General features: G+C 40.3%; 1 protein-coding gene across 7 annotated transcripts in view; it reads left to right on the forward strand.

The window, feature by feature from the left end:
* The first annotated feature begins 2,635 nt into the window (after positions 1-2,635).
* DOCK7 (dedicator of cytokinesis 7) overlaps positions 2,636-24,872 on the forward strand; it is a 190,378-nt gene continuing 168,141 nt past the window's right edge. For 6 of the 7 annotated variants that reach the window (XM_087417065.1, XM_087417088.1, XM_087417066.1 and 3 more), the window contains exons 1-2: positions 2,637-2,782; positions 20,709-20,814. In XM_087417065.1, coding sequence (XP_087273191.1) covers positions 2,745-2,782; positions 20,709-20,814 — 144 coding nt within the window. In that variant the 5' untranslated portion in view covers positions 2,637-2,744. Of the gene's footprint in view, positions 2,783-20,708; positions 20,815-24,872 lie in introns of all 7 variants that reach the window. The other variant, XM_087417095.1, reaches the window with a different exon arrangement.

Consider the following 24,872-nt stretch of genomic DNA (forward strand, 5'->3'; position numbering starts at 1 on the left):
AACACTGTCCTGAGGCTTTCTTACCCTAAACTCACTGTTTTGAGGCGACTCTGCCAAATTGGTCCTGGCCTTCGTAAGTAGTTTCTCTGCCAGTATCTTCCCATCAGGGGGAACTTGGGTTCTAAATCCCAGTCAATGGCCGGGCCATTGATGCTCCCAGAGTTCCAACCTGCTTTCCCACAAAGTTTTAACAGGGCTACACATGGAGTTAAACTCCATCCAGTTTTCACCACCTCATATCAAAGGAACACCCTGGTGATAATCCAGTCTTCACCTGATGCTGAGAACTGATGTGATCTAGAACTGATATATAGCTTCCTGAATTTTTCTTGTCTTAGCACTTAACACACTGTTTACTTACTTCTCTCATCAACTGGACTCTTAAGCTCTTTGAGGACACGATGATTGTCTCCTTTACCATTGTATCTCCAGGGCCCAGTAGTATTGATTGACTAGATGAAGGCCTGTATCAGTTAAGACTCTTTCAGTTGCTAATGACAGAAAACCCAATTCAAAGTAGCATGAGCAAAAGCCAAAAATCAAAACCGCCCCCCAGCACATTATTAGTTCCTGTAACTGCAAACTCCAAGGCTTGAGTAATGTTCTAAGGAGCTCATCTCTTCCCATTTCTTTTGCTCTCCTCTCTGCTGTTTGGCTTCATGCTCAGGCAGGCCTTCTTTAGATGGTGGCCCCTGGTTCGGCAAGTGCAGTTTTTGCTTGTGATTGGGCCCAACTGTCTTGGCTTGATTCGTGTGCCTATCCCTAAACCTGCTGTAGAAGCCAGGGGAATGTGCTGCTCTGCTTGGCCAGGCCTAGGCCACACGCTCATCCTTGAAACTGGGGGTGGGGGAATCAGCTCCACAGAAGTATGGTGGATCGAGACCCTTGCGTGTATGTGTACATGTGTGCGTGCACGTGAGTGCACATGCGCGTGCAGGGGGGAGTGTGGGGATACCGGTCAGCCAGAGCAATTCCACTCGCACTCCCTTTATTGAGCTCCACACATTTCCCTGAGATTGGACTCCTGTGGGACTTGGAGATCTGCCCACACTGGCCTTTTCTGTGACCACAGGCTCTCCCTAGAGGTGGGGGCCACCAGTCTTGCTTGGAGTTTTCCCCAGACTGTCTGCCCCGCTTACAGCTTGGTCCTGCTGCTCCTCTTCCCGCTCTGAACGTGCCCAGCAAGCTGCACAGTGCATGCAATGTCTTTTCAGACACTTTGGCAACCAGGGAGTCATGTACACAAAGAGCTATTCAAAGGAGAATGTGGTCAGTTCTCTCAGAGAGTAGTGAACAGATGTTTGGAGAGCAGCGACAAAGGCACACAACATCTGGCTGGGAGCATGAGAGCAGACAACCGATTCAGGGGCTATCAAGCACCCAGGACAAGCTTAAGTGTAGGATGAATAATGACGGTAACAGTGGTAATAACAACAGCAGCTAATACGCGCAGTACTCACCAAGAGCCAGGCCCTGTTCTAAGAACTTGATGTGAATTAACTCAATGAATCCTCACAATACTCTTTCAAGTAGGTACAATTATTTCCCCCATTTCACAGTTGAGGTTGAGTAACTTGCCCAAGGTCACCTAGTAAGGAAGTGGTGGAATACGATGGGGTCGTGGAGGGTCTTGAAGGCCAGGAGACAGTGTTGGCCTTGACTTGTAGTTCTTCGAGTAGCTGTTTCCTCTTCCCAACGGACTCAATGGACACCTCCTGAGAGCAGGACTGAGGCCAGTCCACCTTTGTATGCTCTAGGACACCTAGGCAGGCTTACACTTGGGGAGAAGCTACACATACACCCTGCTCCAGTAGACCACCCCAAACGGACGGAGCACGGTCTTCTGCGGTGGTGGGAACTGGACAGGAAGTTATGGGTCTGGGATCTGACCGACGCGGCCTCACCCCTGACTCAGTGTGTGACTCGGCCAAATGACCCAACGGCTTCAGGCTCCAGATTTCCGACTGTGAAAGAGAGGAAAACAAGTATCCAGCCATTTTCCATTTCGCAAGGAAAATGGAAAATGAGATCTTAAAGGGGCAAGGAACAGACTCAGGGAGAGTAGTATTAACGCAAACACTCGTCCTCAAAGAAAAGGCCTGGGCTCCGGGTTCGAGCCTCGGCTGAGGAGGTCACCATCTGGGTGACGCGCGCCAGTCCTTGGCTTCTCCGAACCAACGTCCTTCTCCCTAAAGTGGGCATGACAGCAGCTCGCTTGAAAGAGCTGCCGTGCATGGACGATCCCGCGTGGCAGCTTTAATCCAGCGGCCGGCTGCGCACGCGGGTCAAGGACTGTGGCGCTGCCTCTGGAGGACAGAGGTCTTTTCTGCCCTGTTTCCGTCAGGAGATCCACTCTTTCTGCAGCCAGGCCGGTCCACGGGGCCGACCGGAACAGGCAGCGGCCCCGCTCGAGGGGCGCGCGGGAACGCGGCCGGCCTCGGGGCGCAGGCGGCCAGCGCCTCCCCTTCCTTTCGGGAAGGCCCAGTCCCCGCGCGGGCGCCTCGTTTCCGGCCTCGCGGGGTCGCGGCCCTCCCGCCGCGCCTCCCCGGCTCGCCCGGCCCTGCGTCCCGAGGCCGCGGCTCCCGGGCCCGCGCGGGCGGGGCGGCTTCTGGCTGCGCGCCTCTCAGGAGCATTACGGCGGCGCGGGCCGGCCGGGACCCGCGGGCCGCGGGGGAGGGAGCGGGCGGGCGGGCGAGCGGGAGCACGCGCCCGCCGCCGCCGCCGCCGCCGCCGCAGCCGCAGCCATGGCCGAGCGCCGCGCCTTCGCCCAGAAGATCAGCAGGTAGACGCGGGCCGGCAGGGCCGCCAGGCCGCGGGCCCCGAGGCGGGTGGGTGTGGCGCCGCGGGCGCGGGGTCCGCGGCCTGGCGGCGGCGGACTGGCCCGGCGACCGCCCTCTCTCGGCCCCGGCCCCGGCCGCGGCCCCGGCCCCCTCAGACGCCGGCCTCCGTCGGAGCCGCCTCCGCGCGGCGCCGGCCTGGGACCCGCGGCGGCTGCCCGAGGCGGGTGGGGAGCTGGCCGGCCGCCGAGCCGCGCCTGCCGGATTCTTTGTGTCCCCGCCGGGTGAGCGGTGGCCGCGGCTCTCGCCCCGCCGCCGGGGCCCCGAGGGCGCGGGTCCGCCCTGCCCTCCGCCAACAAAAGGGGCGCGCGGCCCCTCCGCGTCGCGCCGGGAAGTGGCCGGGCCGGGCCGCGGGGAGGCGGGGGCCGCGCCGGGCCGGCGTGTGGTGCGCCCGGGCGCCGAGTGCCCGTCCCGCGGGGAGGGGACGGCGGGCGGGCCCCCCGCCGGCGCGCGGCCCGGGGCCTGCAGCGGGCCCCCGCGGCCGGCCTCGCCCCGCTGCCCGTCTCCCCAGAACTGGAAACTGGGTTGCGACGGAGGGCTCTAACGTTTGTGGAATTTCTTTGTGGAATATCCTCGTGTGTAAGACGCTAGGCGTTTTGGGTTAAAAAGACCATATTTCTGTAGAAAAGAAAGAAGCACTCAAATGTATTAGTTTTTTGACAATTGTATGTCTGTGGCTCTGGATCCTTTTAGTTTGCTGACATTTCTTAAAGATTTTTGGATCTACCAGACAGGTCCTTTCTTAACTGCACGAACTTCCATAGTTTTACTGTGTTTTGGCACGTTTTTAATTTAAAACTAACATCTCTTTGATTTTAGCTTTGTGCTTAATTGTTTTTTTTCTTTCGAGCTTTAAAACGCGTATTTCATTTTCTCCTTCAGAGACAAAATAGCAAGTACTTAAGAGCATGGGCTCTAGTGTCAGACTGTGACATGGGTACAAATCCTGCCTGCTATTTTCTAACTTGGCATCTTGACCACATTGTTTAAGCTGTCTTAAATTTTAGTTTCCTCGTCTGGAAAATGGGTATAATAACAGTATAGTAACAGTTAGATATGAAATATGTACAATATCTGTTCTCCATTCATGGTGTTTGTCCTCAGATGAGATAGGACAAAACACAAGGAAAAAAGATGATCAGTTTTGCAAAACAACACAAAATTCAAATTAATATAGCTTTGTAAAGTTATAAAATTAAGTAAGGCAATGGAAATGAAGCGCCATGCATTGACTGGAGAGAGACTTGGGAGGTAGACGTGGCAGTGATTGGTGACTGATCAGATATGGAAGGTGAGGAAGATGGAGGAGTCTGGGATGACATCCAGGTGGGTGATGGAGGCAATGGTTGAGGTAAGGGAGTACAAGGAAGAAGCCGTTGGAGGGTAGGAAATGAGGTGGGGTGGAGATGAGGGTTCAGTTTTGGACGCGCTGATTTTGAGGTGCTCACAAGCATTGAAAGAGAAATATCTATTAGGTTGCTGGTGCAGGTGTAAGGTGCAGGAGAGAGAGAGGGCTGGAGATCTCGATTTGGGAATCATCAGCAAGTAGGATTGTAATTGAAGCCCGAGAAGTAGATGCGATAGTCCAGGAGGAATGTGCAGACAATGTGGAGGGAAGACCAGGGCAGAACTGCTATAGATGATGAATTATCATCTGCTTTTTGTGAATGAAAGGTACTTTCCTCCTTGTTACCAAATATGGCTGGGTAATACTTCTGAATAAATTCCTGTTCTGCTTCTTAGTTTCCTCCTCCAGGGAGTATAGCACAGACTCTGGAGACAGACTGCCTGGGCTTGACATCCTAGCACGGCCACTCATTGAGTAAACTTGGGCAAGTAACTTCACCTCGTTCTGCCTCATTCTCCCTATCTATAAAGTGGGGATAATAGTAGGATCTACCTTATAGGATTAAATAAATCAGTACCTGGAAAGTGCTTGGAACAGTGCTTTGTACATAATAAGTGCCCAATAAGTATCAACTGTTTTTTATTATAGTATTTATAATGTGGCTTAGGACCTTTTCTTGGGAGTGATAATCCTTTTTATGATGTGCATATATGAAATTTGTTGCTCTGTGAAAAACCTATTGCTATTTGAAACCTTATTTTTCTTTTAAAGCTTTATGATTGTTCAGAAACCTTTACTTTAAAAACAATTATACTGATCTCTTTTCTGCCTCAGTTATTACCTAACCCTTTGCATTTTGTGCTGTTATATTTTGAGGCTGTCATTTGATGATTTATTTCTCAAAGCTTTTTATTCTGTATCACTGATTGTACTACTTACCTCAGCTCATCTGGAAAAGCAGCATGTATATTTTGTCCGTATCAAGTATTGCCTCTTGTCTGTTCTCCCTACTTTTTGAGGACAAGGCACATGCATTATTAACCTTTATAATCACCCCTTAGCATCTAATAGGTACAATGTTGACTGTAGATTAATGATCTAGGATTTTGTTTGGGTTATTTTGTGCTGTCACTTGATATTCAGCGGTAATGATGAACATTTGTTTATACTTGCAGCACTTTTTACTGCCTTCTCTTGTTCATAACCCAAAGAAGCCGAAGAACATAGTAAAGAAGATAGGCTCCAGGTTACACTGCACGGGTTGAAATTCTGCCTATACCACATAATAGCTGTGTAATTCTGGGCAGTTGATCTAATCTTTCTATCTTGGTTTCCTCATCAGTAAAATGGGGATGAAAGCCTTCATGGGGTTAATGTGAGGATTAAATTAATTAATACATGTAAAATACTTAGAACTGTGCCTGAAATATAACAAGCATTCAAAAAATATGAGCTGCTGCTATTATTATTCTGTTATTTACTATTGTTATTATTCTCATAATCCAGATGAGGAATTGAGGTCTAGAGAGCATGAGACTATTTGCCTAAATTGGAACTCAAACACTAGTCCTCTGATTTCAGATCTTATACTCTTTTTTTTTTTTTTAAAGATTTTATTTATTTATTTATTTCCCCCCCCCGCAAAGCCCCAGCAGATAGCTGTATGTCATAGCTGCACATCCTTCCAGTTGCTGTATGTGGGACATGGCCTCAGCATGGCCGGAGAAGCGGTGCGTCGGTGCGCGCCCGGGATCTGAACCTGGGCCGCCAGCAGCGGAGCGCACGCACTTAACCGCTAAGCCACCGGGCCGGCCCTCTTATACTCTTTTTATTCAGCTCTATTTCTTTTTGCAGAATATTTTCTGTGGTAGTTCCAGATTTTCTAACAGTGCCAATGTTAGCATCCCAAGAGTTACCCTTGCCTTTTTAGTCTTTCCTTTGTTAATTGGGTATTATTTTGCTGCCTAAGAAGCAGAATTTAATGAAAGGCTTCCGTTAGATCTTTATTTCTGAGGAAAATCTTACATGAGTAGGATTTCCTGAATATAGGCTTATTTATAACCTCTGTTGTTTTTAGTCTTGAATCTGTTCATAACTCTGGCTGGATAGGCCCAGTCCTTCAATCTGCTGAATCTACTTTCTTTTATTCATTATCTCACTCTTGACCAAAGTAAATCCTTTCTGCCTAGTGTCAACTACTTCAATGCTGCCTGGTTTGTCGCTTTGGACACATATACCTCCCTGACCTTTTGGGAGATTAGAACAGTCCAGAGTTGACCTTTTATTAATTAATGTATTCTCATTTGAAATGAGGTTTGCTCCAAATCGTTCCTCTCATTTACCATCTTTGTTTCCCTACCTCTTTTACTGAAAAATTTGAGACCATCTAACATGAGTCCTTCATTTTAACCTCAGGGTACCACTGTCCCAGTGTGTCGTGTAACTGTCTTTCTCTTGAGCCTGAAAAGTGTCTTGTCTCTAAAGCTTACCTATTTTATTGTTCTTTGAATGCCATACCTTGCCACCTCCTTCAGAATCTTGATCTCATAATTTTCCCTTTCCTTTCTAGCATCTTCAGTTTGTTTCTTTTTGTGGGTATTTCCCTTAAACCATAAGACTTACTCTGCCTTTCTCGGCATAAAACAAAGAACCATTGAGTCTTCTGGCATTTCTAGCTCCCAACCAATCATTCCTTTTTCTTTTCTAGTCACATTTCTCACATGTATGTGGTGTAGTCATGACTACTTCCTGCTTGTTCTCCTCCTCATCGCTCTTTGGGCCATGTGGCTGTGCTTACTCTGGTACCTTGTGTGTACTTGAATTACAGAACTCTTGAGGATTAGGAACCTTTGATGTTTTTCTTTTATTCATCACTGATTTCATGAGCTACTTTTTTTTTTTTTAATTTCTCATACTTCCCCCGCCTAACCCCTCCATTCCTCTTTCCCTCCTATTTTATATTGCTTTTCAGAGTTCTTTGATGGCTGGTCTAGGTCTTTTTATCTCCAGTGCTTAGCACAGGATCTGTGTTCACTGGACACGTTAAGTGTTTGCATGAATGGCACTTTGCCACCTTGGAGCCTCTTTTTTACCTCACTTCTAGATGACCACAGCAGGGTCATAGCTGATCTAGTCTCTCCCTTTTCTAATTCAAATGGATTGTAAATGAAGTCTCTCTGAAGCACAGTTTTGTTTTTTTTTTCTTTTTTCTCTCCAAAGCCCCAGTACATAGTCGTATATCATAGTTGTGGAGTTGCAGCTCTTCTGTATGGGACGCTGCCCTAGCATGGCTTGATGAGCGGTGAGTAGGTCCACGCCCAGGATCCGAACCCAAGAACCCAGAGCCTCTGGAGCGGAACGTGCGAACTTAACTGCTATGCCACTGGGCTGGCCCCTAGAAGCACAGTTTTTATCATGGCATTGTTTTGTTCAGAATATATAGTGGCTTCTCACGGTGTTAAATCCAAACTCTTGGATTTTTTTTGTTTTTTTCTTTTTTTCCCCAGCTTTATTGAGATATAATTGACATATAACATTGTGCAAGTTTAAGGGGTACAACGTGATAATTTGATACACATATGTATTGCCAAATGATTACCACAATACGGTTAGTTCACACCTCCGTCACCTCACATAATTACCATTTTTTTGGTGGTGAGAACATTTCAGACCTACTCTCTTTAGCAACTTTCAAGTTAAATCCAAACTCTTGCTTGCATTTTAAAGTCATCTCTAATCCGGGCCTCCTCTTGGGACTTATTTTCTAGCTCACGTTTTGGACTGGTTGATCTGCTGTTTTCACCTTACCCCTGCAAATGCTCTGCTCATTTCCATCTCTAGGACTGTTCTGTTGCCTTTTCTTTTTGATCTATCCTTCCTCCTCTTTTCTAAATGTTACCTTTTCTTCAGACTTCTCCGATCCACTCTTCTGACTTTTGGGATCACTATTTCCTTGTGTTTCTTTATTCTTACCACCTATGAATGCGTCCCGAGGCAATATAATTTTCTCTGTTTTTTAATTTATTTGAATAGAATCATACTCTGTGTTTGTGTGCTTTTCTGTCTTGCTTCTTTTCTTCGAAATTATGTCTGTGAGATTCATTAATGGTGTTACGAGTAGTCGAAGTTTGTTCATTTTCATTGCTTTATATTATTTCGTTGTATAAATATACCACAATTTTCCATTCTACACTTTATGAACATTTGGGTTGTTTCCAGTTTTTGGCTATTAGAAACAATGTTCCTGTGACTATTACTATGCATATTTTCTGGTACATGTGTGCATGAGTATCTACCTAGAGTATACCCAGGTGTGGAGTTGCTGAGTCTTAGGTATTTTATTGCTCATCATAGCAGTTTTATTTGTTACCAAGTTTATTAGGTAATGCCAAACTGTTTTCTAAGATAGCTGTAGAAATTTACCCTCCCACAACAATGTTGCTTTATGTAGTTGCCATCATTTGGTATTGCCAACTGTTTCATTGTTGGGGATCTGGTGGATGCATGATGCTATCTTTCTGTAATAGTTTTACTTTGTATTTTCTTGATTACTAATGAGATTGAGCTCCTTTTGTATGTTTATTGACTATTTGAATTTACTCTTTTGTAAATGCTTATTTAAATCTTTGACATCCTCCCCTTTTGTTTTTTCCATTTGGATTCTGTCTTTTTCTTATTGGTCTGTGTGAGTACTTTATATCCATTCAGTGTATTAGTCATTTATTGATTATATGTGTTGCAAATATCTTTTCCCACCCTTTTTAGTTTGTTTTTAATCCTTTTTATGGAGTCTTTTGAAAACTAAGTTTTCAGTTTTAATGCACTTTATCAGTCTTTTTTTTTTTTTTTTGCTGGGAAAGATTCGCCCTGAGCTAACAGCTTTTGCCAATCTTCCTCTTTTTTTTTTTCATCCCCAAAGCCCCAGTACATAGTTGTATATTCTAGTTGTAAGTCCTAGTTCTTCTGTGTGAGCCACGGCCATAGCATGGCTACTTACAGATGAGTGGTGTGGCTCCACAACCGGGAACTGAACCCGGGCCACCAAAGTGGAGAGTGCCGAACTTTAACTACTAGGCCATCCGGGCTGGCTCTATCAGTCATTTTTTTAATAGTTAGTATTTTTGGGGTCTTGTTTAAGAAATATTTTGTTATCCTGAGGTCATTAAGATATTCATCTCTATTATCATAAACTTTGTAGTTACCTCCTTTGTATTTAGGTTTATATTCCACCTGGACTTAATATGTGTATGGTGTGAAATTTTAATTTTTTCAGAATGGATTATCCTTTCCCCATTGATCTGCGCTGCCACCTCTGTGTGTGTCCTTATTTGTGGATTTTTTTCTGGTCTATTTTGTTCCATTGGTCTGGTTATACATCTTTTCACTTATTATAAACAATCTTAATTATAATAAGTCTTGGAATTTGGTAGAATAACTCCTCCCACCTTTTTAAAAAGTGTCTTGGCAGCTCTTAACCTTTTGAATTTCTATGTGTATTGTAGAATCTACCAAAAAACAAAAAAACCCCAAATCCTAGTAGAATTTGATAGGGATTGCATTGACTCTATACGTCAATTTAGGGGAGAAATGACATCCTTATGATGTTGAATTTCCAGTCCATGATCATGGTGTGTCTCTCCGTTTATTTAGGTCTTCTTTATATTGTACAATGAACTTTTAGAATTTTCTATGTAAGGTTATTGCATATCTTTTGTTAAATTTATTCCTAGATATATAATGATTTTGTATCCAGCTATATACCTTGCTAAACGCTTGTTAATTCTAAAAATATATCTGTGGATTCCTTTGTATTTTCTATGTAGACAAACATATCATCTGGAAATCATGAATTTTTGTTTCTTCCTATCCAAACCTTATAACTGGTTTATTTTTTGTTTTGCTTTGCAGAGTATGACCTTGCATTACTGTGCAGATTATTACCATTTCTATTCAACATTGTATTAATATTGAGCATCCTCGTTTTGTTTATTATATCAAAGGGAAAGCTTTCTATGTTTTACTTAATATTAAGCCTAATAGTTGCTGTAGGTTTTTTATAGATACTCTTTTAGTCTAGGTTTCCTAGAAAACAGAGTCTGAGACAAGGATTAAGAGTTGAGGCTTTATCTGGGAGGCCTAATCCCAGGGCATCGAAAGAGAAAGGGAAGTGAGGCAGAGAAGGATGGAAACAATGTAAGGTGATACTTATCTCCTTGGCCACTGCTTCACAAAGAGCTGGAGAGAGATTGTTTGGGAAGTGTGCTTGCTTGGCTATACAAGATATCTTTGGACAGAGGAACAGTTCCTCAGATCAGTAGATGGAAGTCTGAAGAAGAGGAAATTTACCTGCTTTTCTCCTGTATCCTCTTTTCCTTTAGTCAAGTCAGTCTCCTCAGAGAGTTAACTCCCCTTCACTTCTGGGTTGCGTCATTTGGACCCCTTTGGCAACCACTCTAGATGTTTCAGTACTTTTTCACTGGCTTTTTACAGAGGAAATTTTTTGGTTGCAAGTGACAGAAACTCAAATCAGATTAATTTGCACACACAAAATAGTGTTGACTCATGTAACTGAGTACATCAGGCCCAGGGATACAGATGATGTTAGCAGGCCTCTTCATGTCTTGGATAGATTTTCCACTAAATGATTACAGCGAGAGCTGACAGCCCCGGGCTGAAATCCTACCAGTTTAGTTCTGGCAGGAAAGATCCAGGAACTCAATTATTGGTCTGGCTTGGGTCACATCACATGTCCTTCCTTGAACCAATTACTGTGTTTAGGGATATAGGGAACTCTGGCCAGTCCTGGGTCACATGTCTGTCTCTCTGGCTTAGAGGAGAGGTGCGATGGTGTCAGCCCCACCCAATCTCAAGGAATGAATTCCTTACCAAAAAAAGGGGTTTCTAACCAAAAGAAGAAGGGTAAGAATGCTGGGCACATCAAAACAACTGATTTCTTTAAAATTAGTCATTTTAAGTTATTCAGTATCACTATAATTATTTAAATGCAAGTATGTACCTCCAGTACAGTGTTGAGTACAAGTGGTGAGAGCAGACATTCTTCCTTTCTTCCCAGTCTAGGGAGGAAAGCATTCAGACTTTCATCATTAAGTATGATATTATTTGTAGGCAGATGCTGTTCGGAAAGGGAAGGAGGTGACAAAGATTTGAGAAGTATTTAAGAGTTAGGATGAACAAGATTTAGCAACTATTTGTGTAGTTGCTAGTATATAATTTGTATGTTTGTGGGTAAGGAGATTATGGCTTTATTTTTATGAAGTAGGGTGGAATTGAAGATAAATTTATCTTCTTTTGAGGGGATTGACTTTTTTTTTTTTTTTGGTGAGAAAGATTTTCCCTGAGCTAATATCCTTTGCCAATCCTCCACTTTTTGCTTGAGGAAGATTCGCCTTCAGCTAACATCTGTGGCAAATCTTCCTCTGTTTTGTATGTGGACCGCTGCCACAACATGGCCACCAACCGGCAGTATAGGTCTGTGCCTGGGAACTGAATCTGGGCCGCCGAAGTGGAGTGCACTGAACTTAACCACCAGGCCACGGGGCTGGCCCAGGGGTATTGACTTTTTACAGTAGAGGTTTTTTTCTTCCCTCAGTTTTCTTTTTAGTTGCCAATTTCAGATCAGTGTTAATTTTTCCAAATGCTAAATTTTTGAATTCTTTTTTTCTGTCATTATAATTTAATATGTTGCATGAAGTAGGGAGCAATATTATCATCATGTTTTAGTTGAGGAAATTAAGATACAGTGAAATGCTGTAGATCAGAGTGATGGAGACATCCAAGTCTCTTTAATACAGTGCTTTCCAAATCTTGGACTTAATGTTATCCCAAAATAGTGTCAGATGGGATACATGAGTCATCTGACATCTTTTTTTTTATCCTCCCCCAAGAGGAGCTATGTCTTAAATGTTAAGTGTATTTTAAGAAGGACTTTGGTTTTACAAATCAACCAGTATGTGTTTTTGTTTTCTTGGGCCTTTAATGGTTACTGGTCCACTCTGGACCTAAATTCCTAAAGAATTTAAGACAGGCTAACTTACAAGTGACAGTGCTTCAGATAGGGGTTTTATTTTGCCATCCATGAAAGATAGGAAACATTATAACAGTTGTGGTAGTTATTATAGTGTTCCTATTAATATGTTAGTGTATACACTAGACATTTTCACTAGGTGTCTTTGACCCAATAGGCTAGGTTTTGGAGAATAGGGAAATCATTAATGTGGACTATAGCTAGAATCATTTACTTTTGGAAACTTGCTTCCATGGAAAGAGGCCATAGGAGCTTTATGTATCTGAATTTACACCTGCCTCTATTTTTCGTAAGTTTGGGAAAGTTACTTTATTTCTGAAGTTTATCCAAAAATAACTATTTTTTCTGATTATAAAATAATATATGGGGCCGGCCCCGTGGCTTAGCGGTTAAGTGCACGCGCTCCGCTGCTGTCGGCCTGGGTTCGGATCCCAGGTGTGCACCGACGCACCGCTTCTCTGGCCGTGCTGAGGCCGCGTCCCACATACAGCAACTAGAAGGATGTGCAGCTGTGACATACAACTATCTACTGGGGCTTTGGGGGAAAATAAAAAAAAAAAATAATAATAATATATGGTGCTGCAGAAAGTCTGGAAATACAAAAGGCCCAAAGAGAAAATAAAAATCACCCATAATTCTTGATTTAGACAAAAATCTCTCATGGAGCTTACATTTCCTTGATGAAAACTAGAAATAGCCTAAATGTCCACTAATATAGCCTGGTTAAATATGTTCCAGTTTGTCCATATCATGGACTCCATAGCAGATAAAAAGAAGGAGAGCAGTGGTTAAGAGTTGGGGCTCTAAGTTCAGATCTTGGTGCTATTCCTTATTGGTTATGTGACCTTAACCTCTTGAAACTTCAAGATCCTAATACAGTGCCTACTTCTTAGGGTTTTTCTGAAGGTTAAATGAAATATAATAAATGTAACACTTTACACAGTATCTGGCACATTGTAAGTGCTTGATAAATATTGCTAGAGTATTATTGTTAATTTTATGTGCTGATATGGAAAGATTCCCAAGGTATATTGATAAGTGTATAATATATCAAGAATATAAATGTGTAAGGTATCAAGAAAAGGTTATTGTATGATGTCACATGTGGGCATCAAAAAAATAAGGATTTCTTATGTACATGCTGATGTGTACACACCTTTTTCTTGGATACCTAAGAAAATATTAAGTGGTTACATTTGGGGAATAGGACTGGGGATTAGAGATGGTAGAGAGATGTATCTTTTGTTTTTACCTCTTTGTAAAGTTTGAATTTCTTAATGCTATGTACATATTCCTTTTATTTACTTTTTAAAGATTTTATTTATTCAGTTTTTTCCCCCCAAAGCCCCAGTAGATAGTTGTATGTCATAGGTTCACATCCTCCTAGTTGCTGTACGTGGGACCCGGCCTCACGTTGGACGGAGAAGTGGTGCCTCGGGGCGCCCCCGGGACCCCAACCCGGGCCGCCAGCATCAGAGCGCGCACACTTAACCGCTAAGCCACGGAGCCGGCCCTATTTACTTTTTAAAAAAGTGTCTTCCTTTATCAAGTTGTTCTCCTGTCTTTTCTCCATATTGGAAAATCTTATTTCCTCTCCTTCTCATAGTCACTTTGTTTACATAATTATAGAGCTTGAAAGTGTTTCTGGAACCAGGCCTTTGTGGATATGCTAAAGATGTATTAGAGACTACTTTGAGATAACTAAACATATCTCTTGTTAAAAAATTGATTTAAAAAAAAACGAGTTTCAGGCTGGCCCCCTGGCCTAGTGGTTAAGTTCGGCACATTCCGCTTAGGTGGCCTGAGTTTGGTTCCCGGGCACAGACCTACACCACTCGGCGGCGGCCATACTGTGGTGGCAATCCACATACAAAATAGAGGAAGACTGGCACAGATGTTAGCTCAAGGTGAATCTTCCTCAGCAAAAACACCCCCCCAAAAAACAAAAAAACCATGAGTCTCGCATAGACTAGGAGAGCATTTTGTTTCAGTAGTAGTTTTTTACTTTACTAGTTAACAAATGGGATAATAATGGTACCAGCTAGGCTCTTGAAGAAAAGATTATACCTTGGGAACTCTTCTGAGGATTCACATTTTTTTCCCCAGCAAATATTTACCTATTTGACAGTAATAGATAAAAAGGTTTACTTTCCAATCAATTAGAAACCAACAAAACTTATGGATTAGTTTACTCTGAAAGGCATTTGGAAAGTTCATATATTAGGTAGTCTCTAAATTCATTCTTATTCCTTACCTCCTTTTCTCTCTCCACTCTATACCTGTCTCTGCTTCTCTTGTCTTTCTCTCCATTGTCTCCATTGTCTTAGACATTGAGGAGGTAAAGATTAATAAGGTGTGGTCCCTGCCCTCAAGAAGCTTACATCAGTTGTTCCACTCTAGCATTCTTATTGAACTACTTTTTTGGGGGAGGAACTATGAATTTCTCTCTACGTATTCCCATTTTTTCACTTCAGCTTTGTAAACATTTATTAAGCATCCAGAAGGTGCTAGGCACTCTGCTAGAAGGTTCAAAGGTAAATAAAATGAAATCCCACCTTTTAATTGCTTAGTTCCTTGCAAGGAGATAGGTAAATAGATTTCAAAAAAATTTAGTAGATGCTATGACTAAGGTATTGTTCAGTTATCACATTGAGATAGTTCTTAATAGAAAAGTGCCACCAGAGTTAAGGAATATAGATTTTCTTTAATGGCAGAAATTAATCTGTTTTGAGACTTTTATACAAAATAAGAGACAGCATAGCATGCTCCACTCAGAAGTGAAGTTTCCTCGTCTTCCCTAATTCCTCGGGAGATTGGAAAGTTGCCCCTAAATAGTGAGTGTGTGCCAGGCTGGAGAAGCCAAATTCTTGATACTTTGCTGCACCTTTTTTTCCCACTATAGTTTTATATTTGAGGGTTGCGTTACTACTATTCCAGAAAAACCTACTTTGCAATTTATGTGCTTCTGTCAAAGAGAATGTTTACAGACATTGGGCTTTCTTACTGCTGCAACTCCATGTCAGCACGGCTAGGTTCTTCTTCCACGGTAGAAAGCAGTCTATCTAGTCTGCTGCCTGTCTGAGTTAGCCTCCTGGAAACCCCATTTCCTTGAATGTGTACGAATAAACACAGAGGGCTTTGAAAGCACAGAGGAGGAGTGCCTAACAGAACTGAAATAAGCAGGCATGGCTTTATGGAGGACGTGATATACCTTGTGAAGGGTATTTGCCCCATCTATACTCCATAGTTAATTTCCTACTGTTCTCCTCTAAGGCAGACGAGTAATAACTGAAGAGTTTTAAGCTAGCTTACAGACATCATTTGCATCTCTAAAATAGAAGGACATTTTCCTTCATTACTGTAATACTGTTTTCACACATTTAAAAAAAAAACAAGAATAATTCTTGATTATGTGATACCTTGTCCATGTTCAAATTTCTCATTATTCTCAGAAATGCTTTTTATAGCTGGTTTGTTCAAATCTGGATCCGCTTAAGAACCATGTGTTGCATTTGGTTATATCTCTTGTCTTTTTTTCCCCTTTTAAATAGACTTTATTTTTTAAAGATTTTATTTATTTATTTTCCCCCGCAAAGCCCCAGTAGATAGTTGTGTGTCATAGCTGCACATTCTTCTAGTTGCTGTACGTGGGACGCGGCCTCAGCATGGCCGGACAAGCAGCGCGTCGGTGCGAGCCCGGGATCCGAACCCGGGTCGCCAGCAGTGGAGCGCGCTCACTTAACCACTAAGCCACGGGGCCGGCCCCAAGACTTTATTTTTTAGTCTTAAGTCTTTTTTATGCTAAAACTTACCCCACTGCCTTTATTTATTCATTTATTGATTTGTTGAAGAGACTTGACATATAGAATGACCTGACTTCTGGTTTTTGTCTGATTGCTTCCTGTGATATTAACTTGTTAAACTGTTCTTTGTATTTCCTATAAACTGGAAGTTAGGCAGTAGGGGTTTCATTCAGTTCAGGTTAAACATTTTTGCCAGAGTACTTACTTAGTAGGTGATACAATGTTGCATCTCTTTAATCTATTGTTTTCTTTAATTTGTGTCTCTTTGTCTTTAATACCAACTATACACAATGGTAGCTGTCAGTCAACCATCTTGGACTTGGATAGTTGCGGCACTGGACTATCAGCTGTTCTTGGGGATTTTTAGCTAGCCCTTTTTTGCTTTGTCTCTGATATATTCCCTTGTCCCTGGTATATTCTGTGGTATATTCTTACCCTTCTCTTCTTCCCTGACTTATTTGACATATTCTTATTCTCTTATTTGACATATTACATTGCAGCTATTTTTTGTGACTGTAAGGAGTAGCTCAACTAAACTTTTATTTTAGTCTAAACTCTCCATACTCATCTTTACTCAGGCTTGCCTTCTGGTCCCATGAAGAATGACTAGAGATGAGAGAGGCCCAGATTGGCCTTATCATCCTTGGGTTGTTCTGGAAATCATGGTTGGTTAGGACATCAAAAGTGGGAAGAAGATAGAGGAAAGGTTAAATGCAACATAGTTTTCCCTCAGGATGTGGATCTTTTGTTGGTTATTTCCGATATCCTATGGTGAATGGCCTTAGTGAGTGCTTTCTTTTGTGAACACTGTAATGCTTGCTAACATAGTGAGGGAGCGTGTTGGCAATGGAGAGAGCTGATAAGGAGATGAATAGGTCAGATGTTGGATTATGTTCTTTTTTTTTTTTTAAACTTTTTTTTAAACTTTTTTTTTAACTTTATTTATTTATTTTTTTTCCCCAAAGCCCCAGTAGATAGTTGTATGTCATAGCTGCACGTCCTTCTAGTTGCTGTATGTGGGACGCGGCCTCAGCACGGCCGGAGAAGCGGTGCATCGGTATGAGCCCAGGATCCGAACCCGGGCCGCCAGCAGCGGAGTGCGCACACTTAACCGCTAAGCCACGGAGCCGCCCTGGATTATGTTCTTTGAGGAGGGGAGGAAGATGTTCTCTTATAATTTAGGGGCATAAGTAACTGTGGAATTTCTGACCTGGTCTTCCTTATATTGCTTTACTGTATGAGTTATCACTAGGAGTAGGAAAAGTGGTTACTAAAAAAGTCGTTTATAATAACAGATTTTAACTGATATCAGGAGCTGTATTTATTCATCACATTTCTTGTTTTGCATACTTTGGACCATCGTTTGGTTAAGGATATTGTTTTTTGTTTGGAAAGATTTCCTCACTACCATTCCATGGAGTCTTTTCATACAGAAGGTCTCGTGTAAATACATCCTTTGTCTGGGTTGCAGATATTTTTATTGCTATTATAGCTCAGTTTGGAATGGTTCTTATTTTCAAATTATTACTGATTTTCTTTTTTGGGGAAATTATGTCATATAGAAATAAGACAAATATTTGTAACATGGGGATTATTTTTTGTATGTCTCTGTTATGAAAAGATTGTTTTTGAAGTAATCATATTCCATTTATTTTAAGTTTCACTTTTTAACATCTGAAATCAGGGTATGTCTTCCAATTAATTGATGGTGTGTTGGTTAATTGGCAGAGTTTTTCATTCTTAGCCGTACAAGTAATGGCACATCTTAACAATTAGTGACATCTTGAATTTGATGAAATATAGCAGTTTACAGTTGAGATTAATCATGGGTTAACCCCAGAAACACTGAGGTAGTGTTGAGATTGGTAGACTGAGTTGAGTAGCACTGAGAAAGACAGACATAGAATATTTGTTCTATGTCTCTCTCTTTTTAAAGGCTTTTTCATATTCTCATCTCAATCTTGAGAAAAGGATCAGAAGATTGTAAGGCTTTAAACTAAACATAATAATGAACACTCACAATATCTAGGCTTCATTAAAAGGCCTAAGGGGAGTCCTAAACTGAAATGAATGTTCCTGTCTTTTCACAACTAGAGGCTTTACAGAATTTGCCCTTTGCCCTCTCCTCAATCTATGTTCTCCCTCAAAGATTTTATTCTCTCTAGCTTTCATCTCTAACCTCTAATTGTTTTCTTCATGCTCTTCTCTTCCTCCCTTGGCTGTTTTGAGTTAGTCTTCTTTATTTATTTGCTTATTTTTTTAATTAATACTTTTTTGGGGAGCAGTTTTAGGTTTACAGAAAAATGAGTGGAATGTACAGAGTTCTCATATATGCTGCCTCACCAAGTGTCCCCTGTTATTAACATCTTGCATTATGTTTGTTATAATTGATGAGCCAATATTGATACATTATTAATAACTGAAATCCATGGGTTACATTAGGTTTATTCTTTGTGCTGTACATTCTGTGGGTTTTCAGAAATGTACAATGACATCTATCTGCCATTATAGTATCATACGGAATGGTTTCACTGCCCTAAAAATCTCCTGTGCACTATTTATTCATCCCTTCCTTTTCCTCCCCCCTCCAATCCCTGGCAACCACTGGTCTTTTTATTGTCTCCATAATTTGCCTTTTTAAGAATGTTTTATAGTTGGAATCATATAGTATGTAGCTTTTTCAGATTGGGTTCTTTTGCTTAGCAATATTCTTTTAAGGTTCTTCAATGTCTTCTTGTGGCTTGATAGTGCATTGCTTTTTATTGATGAATAATATTCTATTGTATGGTTGTACCAGTTTGTTTATCCATTTATCTGTTGAAGGACATCTTGGTTACTTCCAAGTTTTGGCCATTGTGAGTAACAAGTTAGCTTTTTGTAAAACACAAATATGATCTAAATGATCACCCATAAAAAAAAGTTGAGCTAATTCAATATCTTGAGCCTTAAAGAATGATAACTCTTTTTACCTTTTTGTCAAAAATTTCTAATTGAGTAGTCGGGTCATAACAATGTTCAATAAATGTGTATAGATGATTGAATATGAAAAAAGGAAGGATGGATAGAAGAGAAGAAGGAGGGGAAACGATTATATTGTAAATCAGGATAATTTTTGGAAAATGAGATTGTCTAGAAATTCAGCTGGAAATTCGAATGGGAAGCAAGATGTTCAGGGCTCTGAGTTCTACCATTAGCTTGAAAACACTGTGGAACAAAAGTGTCAGTAAGCTGGCCTAGAAACCAGGCCATTAGGCCCGTCTCACTTTATGAGCAGTGGAGTGATAGGAAAAAATTAGGGTTTATTTTTTGGAAAATAGTGAAAGAACAGAAGGCAAGTTTTATAAAATAGGGAAATGGCCGGTTGATGATCATAGAGTGGAGGTTAGATATTGACATCAGGAAAATAATTGCCCAAAATCTATGGATAGTGGTCTTTATTTTGTGTTCTTGAGTTACATTTTCTATTTAATAAAAATATTACTAATGTGAGAAGTTATTTACTTACTGGATTTAGGACTCACTGAATATTTTGGCTTATAGTTTTGTGGAATCTAAGGAATATAGAGATTAATGAGCTGTAGAGTCATTTGAATGTCTAAAATATTTTTGTTGTAGAAATGCTATTTAAGAAATTTGAAATAGGGGTATGCCCCTAAGGGTCAGCAACCAGCTGGAAATCGTGGAACTTCTCAACTCTAATCCTGATTGAAATAGAGACGTACAACTGTCAAGTGATGTTACCCTAATGCCTTTGTGGTTTACTTCATTTGTTAGGAAGTTCAGTAATCCTATGTATTTCATAGGGCTAAACATTAACATGTTTTGAGTGCCACATGCTAATATTTTAGAGAAAACAAAGATGAATGAAACCACTGCCTCTGCTTAGATAGAGCATACACATGAAATGTGGAAAAAATAACGAGGAAGGAGGAAAATGCAAGTAAGGTTATGCGAAATGCTCTTAAGAGTTTTAAAGAAGGGTGGTATTATTTTTAGTTGTGGTGAGCCAAGAAGTTTGTAGGGAGTCCTTGACATTTGAGTTTTACCCTTAAAACTAGTTAAGATTTGAATTTGTGGATATGAGAGAAACTGCATTCTAGGAAGCAATTTATGTTCATTGACAAGAATTTGGGAAACTATATGTAAGACTGGAAAGGTAATTAGGGTCAGATTATGGAAAGCCGTTAAAGCCAGAGTATAAGGACATTTTTTATTAGTTAAGTAAATATAGGAAATAGTTTTCTGGGGCATGAATGAGGAGCTAGTAATATTAGAAAGGAAAAAAAGAAGTTTTTTCTTCCTAATTCTTATCATTTGTTGATTTGTTTATAAAGTATTTTAGAATTAATTTTGTATCCTTAAAATATATGCATTTTAATATATACATCTTATTATAGCTTCCAGTGCTGTTATAAGCCAAAGCATGTTCCCTGAAATGCCATACACAAAAAACCTGATGTAAGTTGGCTGTCACGCTTGTGCCCTACATCAGCATTATAAAGATATTCTACTGTAATTATAAGCAGTATTTACCAAAATAGCTTATGAATTTATAGCTTTATTGATATGCTGAGATTTTCTTGTTCTTGAAATGAATCTTTAATATACTTACCTTGCTCCCATCTTAAACTAGGTTGTTTTCTTTTTAAAAATAATATTTGCTTTCTTTGTTATAGAACTGTGGCTGCTGAAGTTAGGAAGCAGATCTCTGGACAATACAGTGGTTCTCCACAACTGCTGAAAAACCTCAACATTGTTGGCAATACATCCCATCATACCACAGTAAGTAGCATATTTAAAATATGATACTTTACTGGTGTATTACTGACTAGGCCATGAAAAAATAGTGGAAAGATAAAAGCCAATAGATTGGATTCCATCACTAGTCTCATAGCTTTATTTGTTGTTACCTCACTCTTTCCTGAAATCTGAGTCGGGGAGAGTGTTAGGAGGTGTTATAGAAGTGTTGATTTCCTAGTTAACTCTGAAATTTTACATTCAGGATTTTATCAACTCTGGAATTTTACTAGAACTTCTCAGACCCAAGGTGATTCATTATATGGAAATTTCAGAATCTGTTCTAGAAATAAGTACTGAAGTAAATATTAAATAGTTATGTGAATTTGTAGTATTATCTGACCCCTTTAATAGAAAGGAATATATAATTAGTGAATCATTACTTTGCCAGGTACTGTATCAGAGATGTAAATACATGTTTTCTTGTTAAAGAAGCTGGCATGAGGATAATCAATTTTGATAAAAAAATTATTTATTATATATAGTAGGAATATGAATTAAAAATATATTGCCATTTGTCAAAAACTAAAAAAGTAATAAAGAGTGACTTGGGTTATATATTAACACTTTCCATTTGGCTATGAAAGGGTACCAATCATTGAACAAACGTGGTATGCTAGAGCATAATTTGATTGGCTTGTAATGACATGTTTATGCTATTAAATTTTAAAACATGGAGTTTACTTTTTTTTTTCATGAGGAAGATTGGCCCTGTGCTAACGCCTGTTGCCAATCTTCCTCTTTTTCTTTTTTCTCCCCAAGTCCCCCAGTACATAGTTGTGTATCATAGTTGTAGAGTTATAGCTCTTCTATGTGGAATGCCGCCTCAGCGTGGCTTGATGAGTGGTGAGTAGGTCCGTGCCAAAGATCCCAACCAGCGAACCCCAGGCCACTGAAGTGGAACGCACGAACTTAACCGCTGTGTCACCGGGCTGGCCCCTGGAGTTTACTTCTAATAGCAGTAATGTGCTGATTGGAGAAATTTTAGAATATATGGATTTCTGGGTGATTTCAGTGTAAATGGAGATGATCCTTGTAATCCCCTCTCAGTGTCCTGAACTCCTCTACTGATGTCTTGCACCCTGTACTACACTTCAACTCTTCACTTCCATAGTCATACCCTTGATTGAGTCATTATGAATAACTGGAACCCCTCTGCAATCTGAGTTTTATGCTTCCTACTTTCTGACTACCACCTCTTATCTTTCTTGCTCTCTTGTTGTGGTGGCCTGACTCCAGCTGTCATTCAGCCCCACCAGGACCTAGAATCCATGATCATACTAACTTTTTCCTATTCCTTACTCATTGATGTTCTCTTTTCTTACCTTACCAAACTTAAATTATTTGTTCATCATTGTAGTTACTCTCTTCCTTATACCCTTGACTTCCTTAACTTCCTCTCATGTCATTGTACCCCTTGGTTCAACGTCAATGCTGTTTAAATCCAACTCTCTGCTTACTTCATACCTGCACTTGTGCAGCTGAGTGTGGCTGGAGAAAAACACACAATCCCATTGACTGGTCTGACTTTAAATTTATGACCACTAACTCATGAAGGCTTTAATATTGCCAGGCAAACATTATATTTTCCTAGTCCATTCATTATCCTATTACTTTAGTTGACTTATTTCATGCCTCGTCTTTCCTTAAATCCCTAATTGCTCTTCCCGATTTTCACTCTTAGGATGACTTGACTTCCTATTTCACTGAATAAATTGAAGCAGTCAGAAGAGAACTTCCACATACTCCTACCACCATGTGTATTCACCTACTGTCATCTGTACCCATATAGTCTACCTGTTTACCAGTTACTATAGATGAACCACTAGTGAACAAGTGGAGGGATTAGCTAATCCCAACTTCTGTCAGTTACTCAAGTACAGTACTTTGGTATTCTCCCCTTTCTTTTATATTGTTATTTTTTTTTCCTCTCTGTTTACTGGATCATTTCCATCAGTGTACAGATATGCTGTTATTTCTCCCATTTAAAAAAATCCTGCTTTTTTGCCCCCATTTTCCACCAGTCTCCAACCTCTAGTGTTTCTTTGCTCTTCTGTGCAACAAAATCCCTTCAAAGGGTTGTCACAGCTTGCTGACTTCAGTTTTTCCTCTTGTATTCTCTCTGAAAAAATTCTTTTAAAATTATGAGAATCTTTAAACATAATGGAAATAGAAAGACTAGTATAAACTTTGACACTTTCTTACTTAACCACAATGCTGTTAACACATTTAACAAAAATTAACAGTAATTCTTGGTATCATCTAATATCCAGTGTGTGTTAAATTTCCTTGATTATCTCATAAATATCTTTTTTACTTCGTTTATTTAAATTGGGATCCAAACAAAATCCACAGATGGATTTTGACCGAGTTAAAAACAAACAACAAAAAAAACAGAACAGTTTCTTCCTCCCCCAGCTTTTAACTTTGTTTTTATGCCATTGACTTATTGAGGAAATTGAATTAGTTGTCTTAGAGAATTCCCTGCCTTTTCGATTTTATGTTTGCTTCCTTGTAGACTTGTTTCTCTATCTCGTGTATTTCCTGTAACAAAGTAGATTCTGGTTCAACTTTTTTGAAATTTTTTCCTTGTAGACTTGTTTCTTTATCTTCTGTATTTCCTGTAACTGATTAGATTCTGGTTCAACTTTTTTTTTTTAACATCTTTATTGAGATTTAATTCATATACCATACGATTTACCCATTTAATTTACAGTTCAATGGATTTAGCATATTCGCAGATATGTGCAACTATCACCACAGTCAATTTAGAACATTTTCATCAAAAAGAAACTCTTTAGCCACCACCCTTTTAGCCGCCTTCCCCCATCCCAAAACATCCACTAATCAAATACCCGAATTTTTGATGGCACACCAGAAAGGACTGAAGGAGATATTAACACTAGACATGTCAGCCAAAATTCCAGTGCAGTAATTGCTGAAGTAAGACAATGTGTCATATTGCCTATGAGAGATTGTGTTCTGCTTCACTATTGCTTTAACCCTGCTAACTGCCCAGACACTTTCTTTTATAAAATCATGTTGCAGTCTCCTCCCTTGGGTCAGTAAATACAGACTCTTTCTTTGGAGTCTTGCAAAATAATTGATAGTTGTAAGCAGCTCATCACTACATCCCAAGACGAACCCAGGCAACTGTCTCTGATGGGCATCAGAGAGAGTGGAGACAGTTGTAGCAAAAATAAATTTGTTTCCTTGATCAAAGTCTAGCTAACACTATACCTAGAAAGCCTGTGGCCTATGTGACCTCATGTGACCAATGACTTAGAGAGACCTTATCCTCTATATGACTTAGTGTTTTTAAGAGTGTCATAGCTTCCTCCCCTACCCTAACACTAACTCTTGATATAGTTGTTCATTCTTTGAGGAAAGATTAATTTTGAATTAGACATATGTAAGGACTCTCAGCTTTTGTCATTATTTTGTTGAGTATTTATTTGTGACACTTTGAATCCTGAAAGGTATACTGCCCCAGAAATAGTACCTGGATGGAGAAGCATTGACTTAAAAAGTTTTTAAAAAATGTTCATTTAAAATTATTGTTTCATTGATTGATATTGTGGTAAAATATACATAACATAAAATTTACCATTTTAATCATTTCTAAGTGCAATTCAGTGGCATTAACTACATTCACAATATTGTGTACCATCACCACTGTCTACCACCACTATCCATTTCTAGAACTTTTTCATTATCCCAGACTGAACCCCTGTACTGATTAAACGATAACTCCCTATTCCCCGTCTTCCCAATCCCTGGTAGCCTCTATTCTACTTTTTGTCTCTTTTTGTTTATTCTGTGTACCTCATATAAGTGTAATCATACAATATTTGTCATTTTATGTCTGGCTTATTTTACTCAGCATAATATCTTCAAGGTTCATTCAGTTGTAGCATGTGTTAGAATTTCATTCTTTTTTTAAGGCTGAATAATCTGCTATTGTGTGTGTATACCACATTTTGTTTATTCATTCATCTGTTGATGGACATTAGGTTGTTTCCACCTTTTGGCTGTAGATAATA

The sequence above is a fragment of the Ceratotherium simum genome, chromosome 2, assembly GCF_057802395.1.
Source record: "Ceratotherium simum simum isolate JZ-2026a chromosome 2, ASM5780239v1, whole genome shotgun sequence".
NCBI lineage: Eukaryota > Metazoa > Chordata > Mammalia > Perissodactyla > Rhinocerotidae > Ceratotherium > Ceratotherium simum.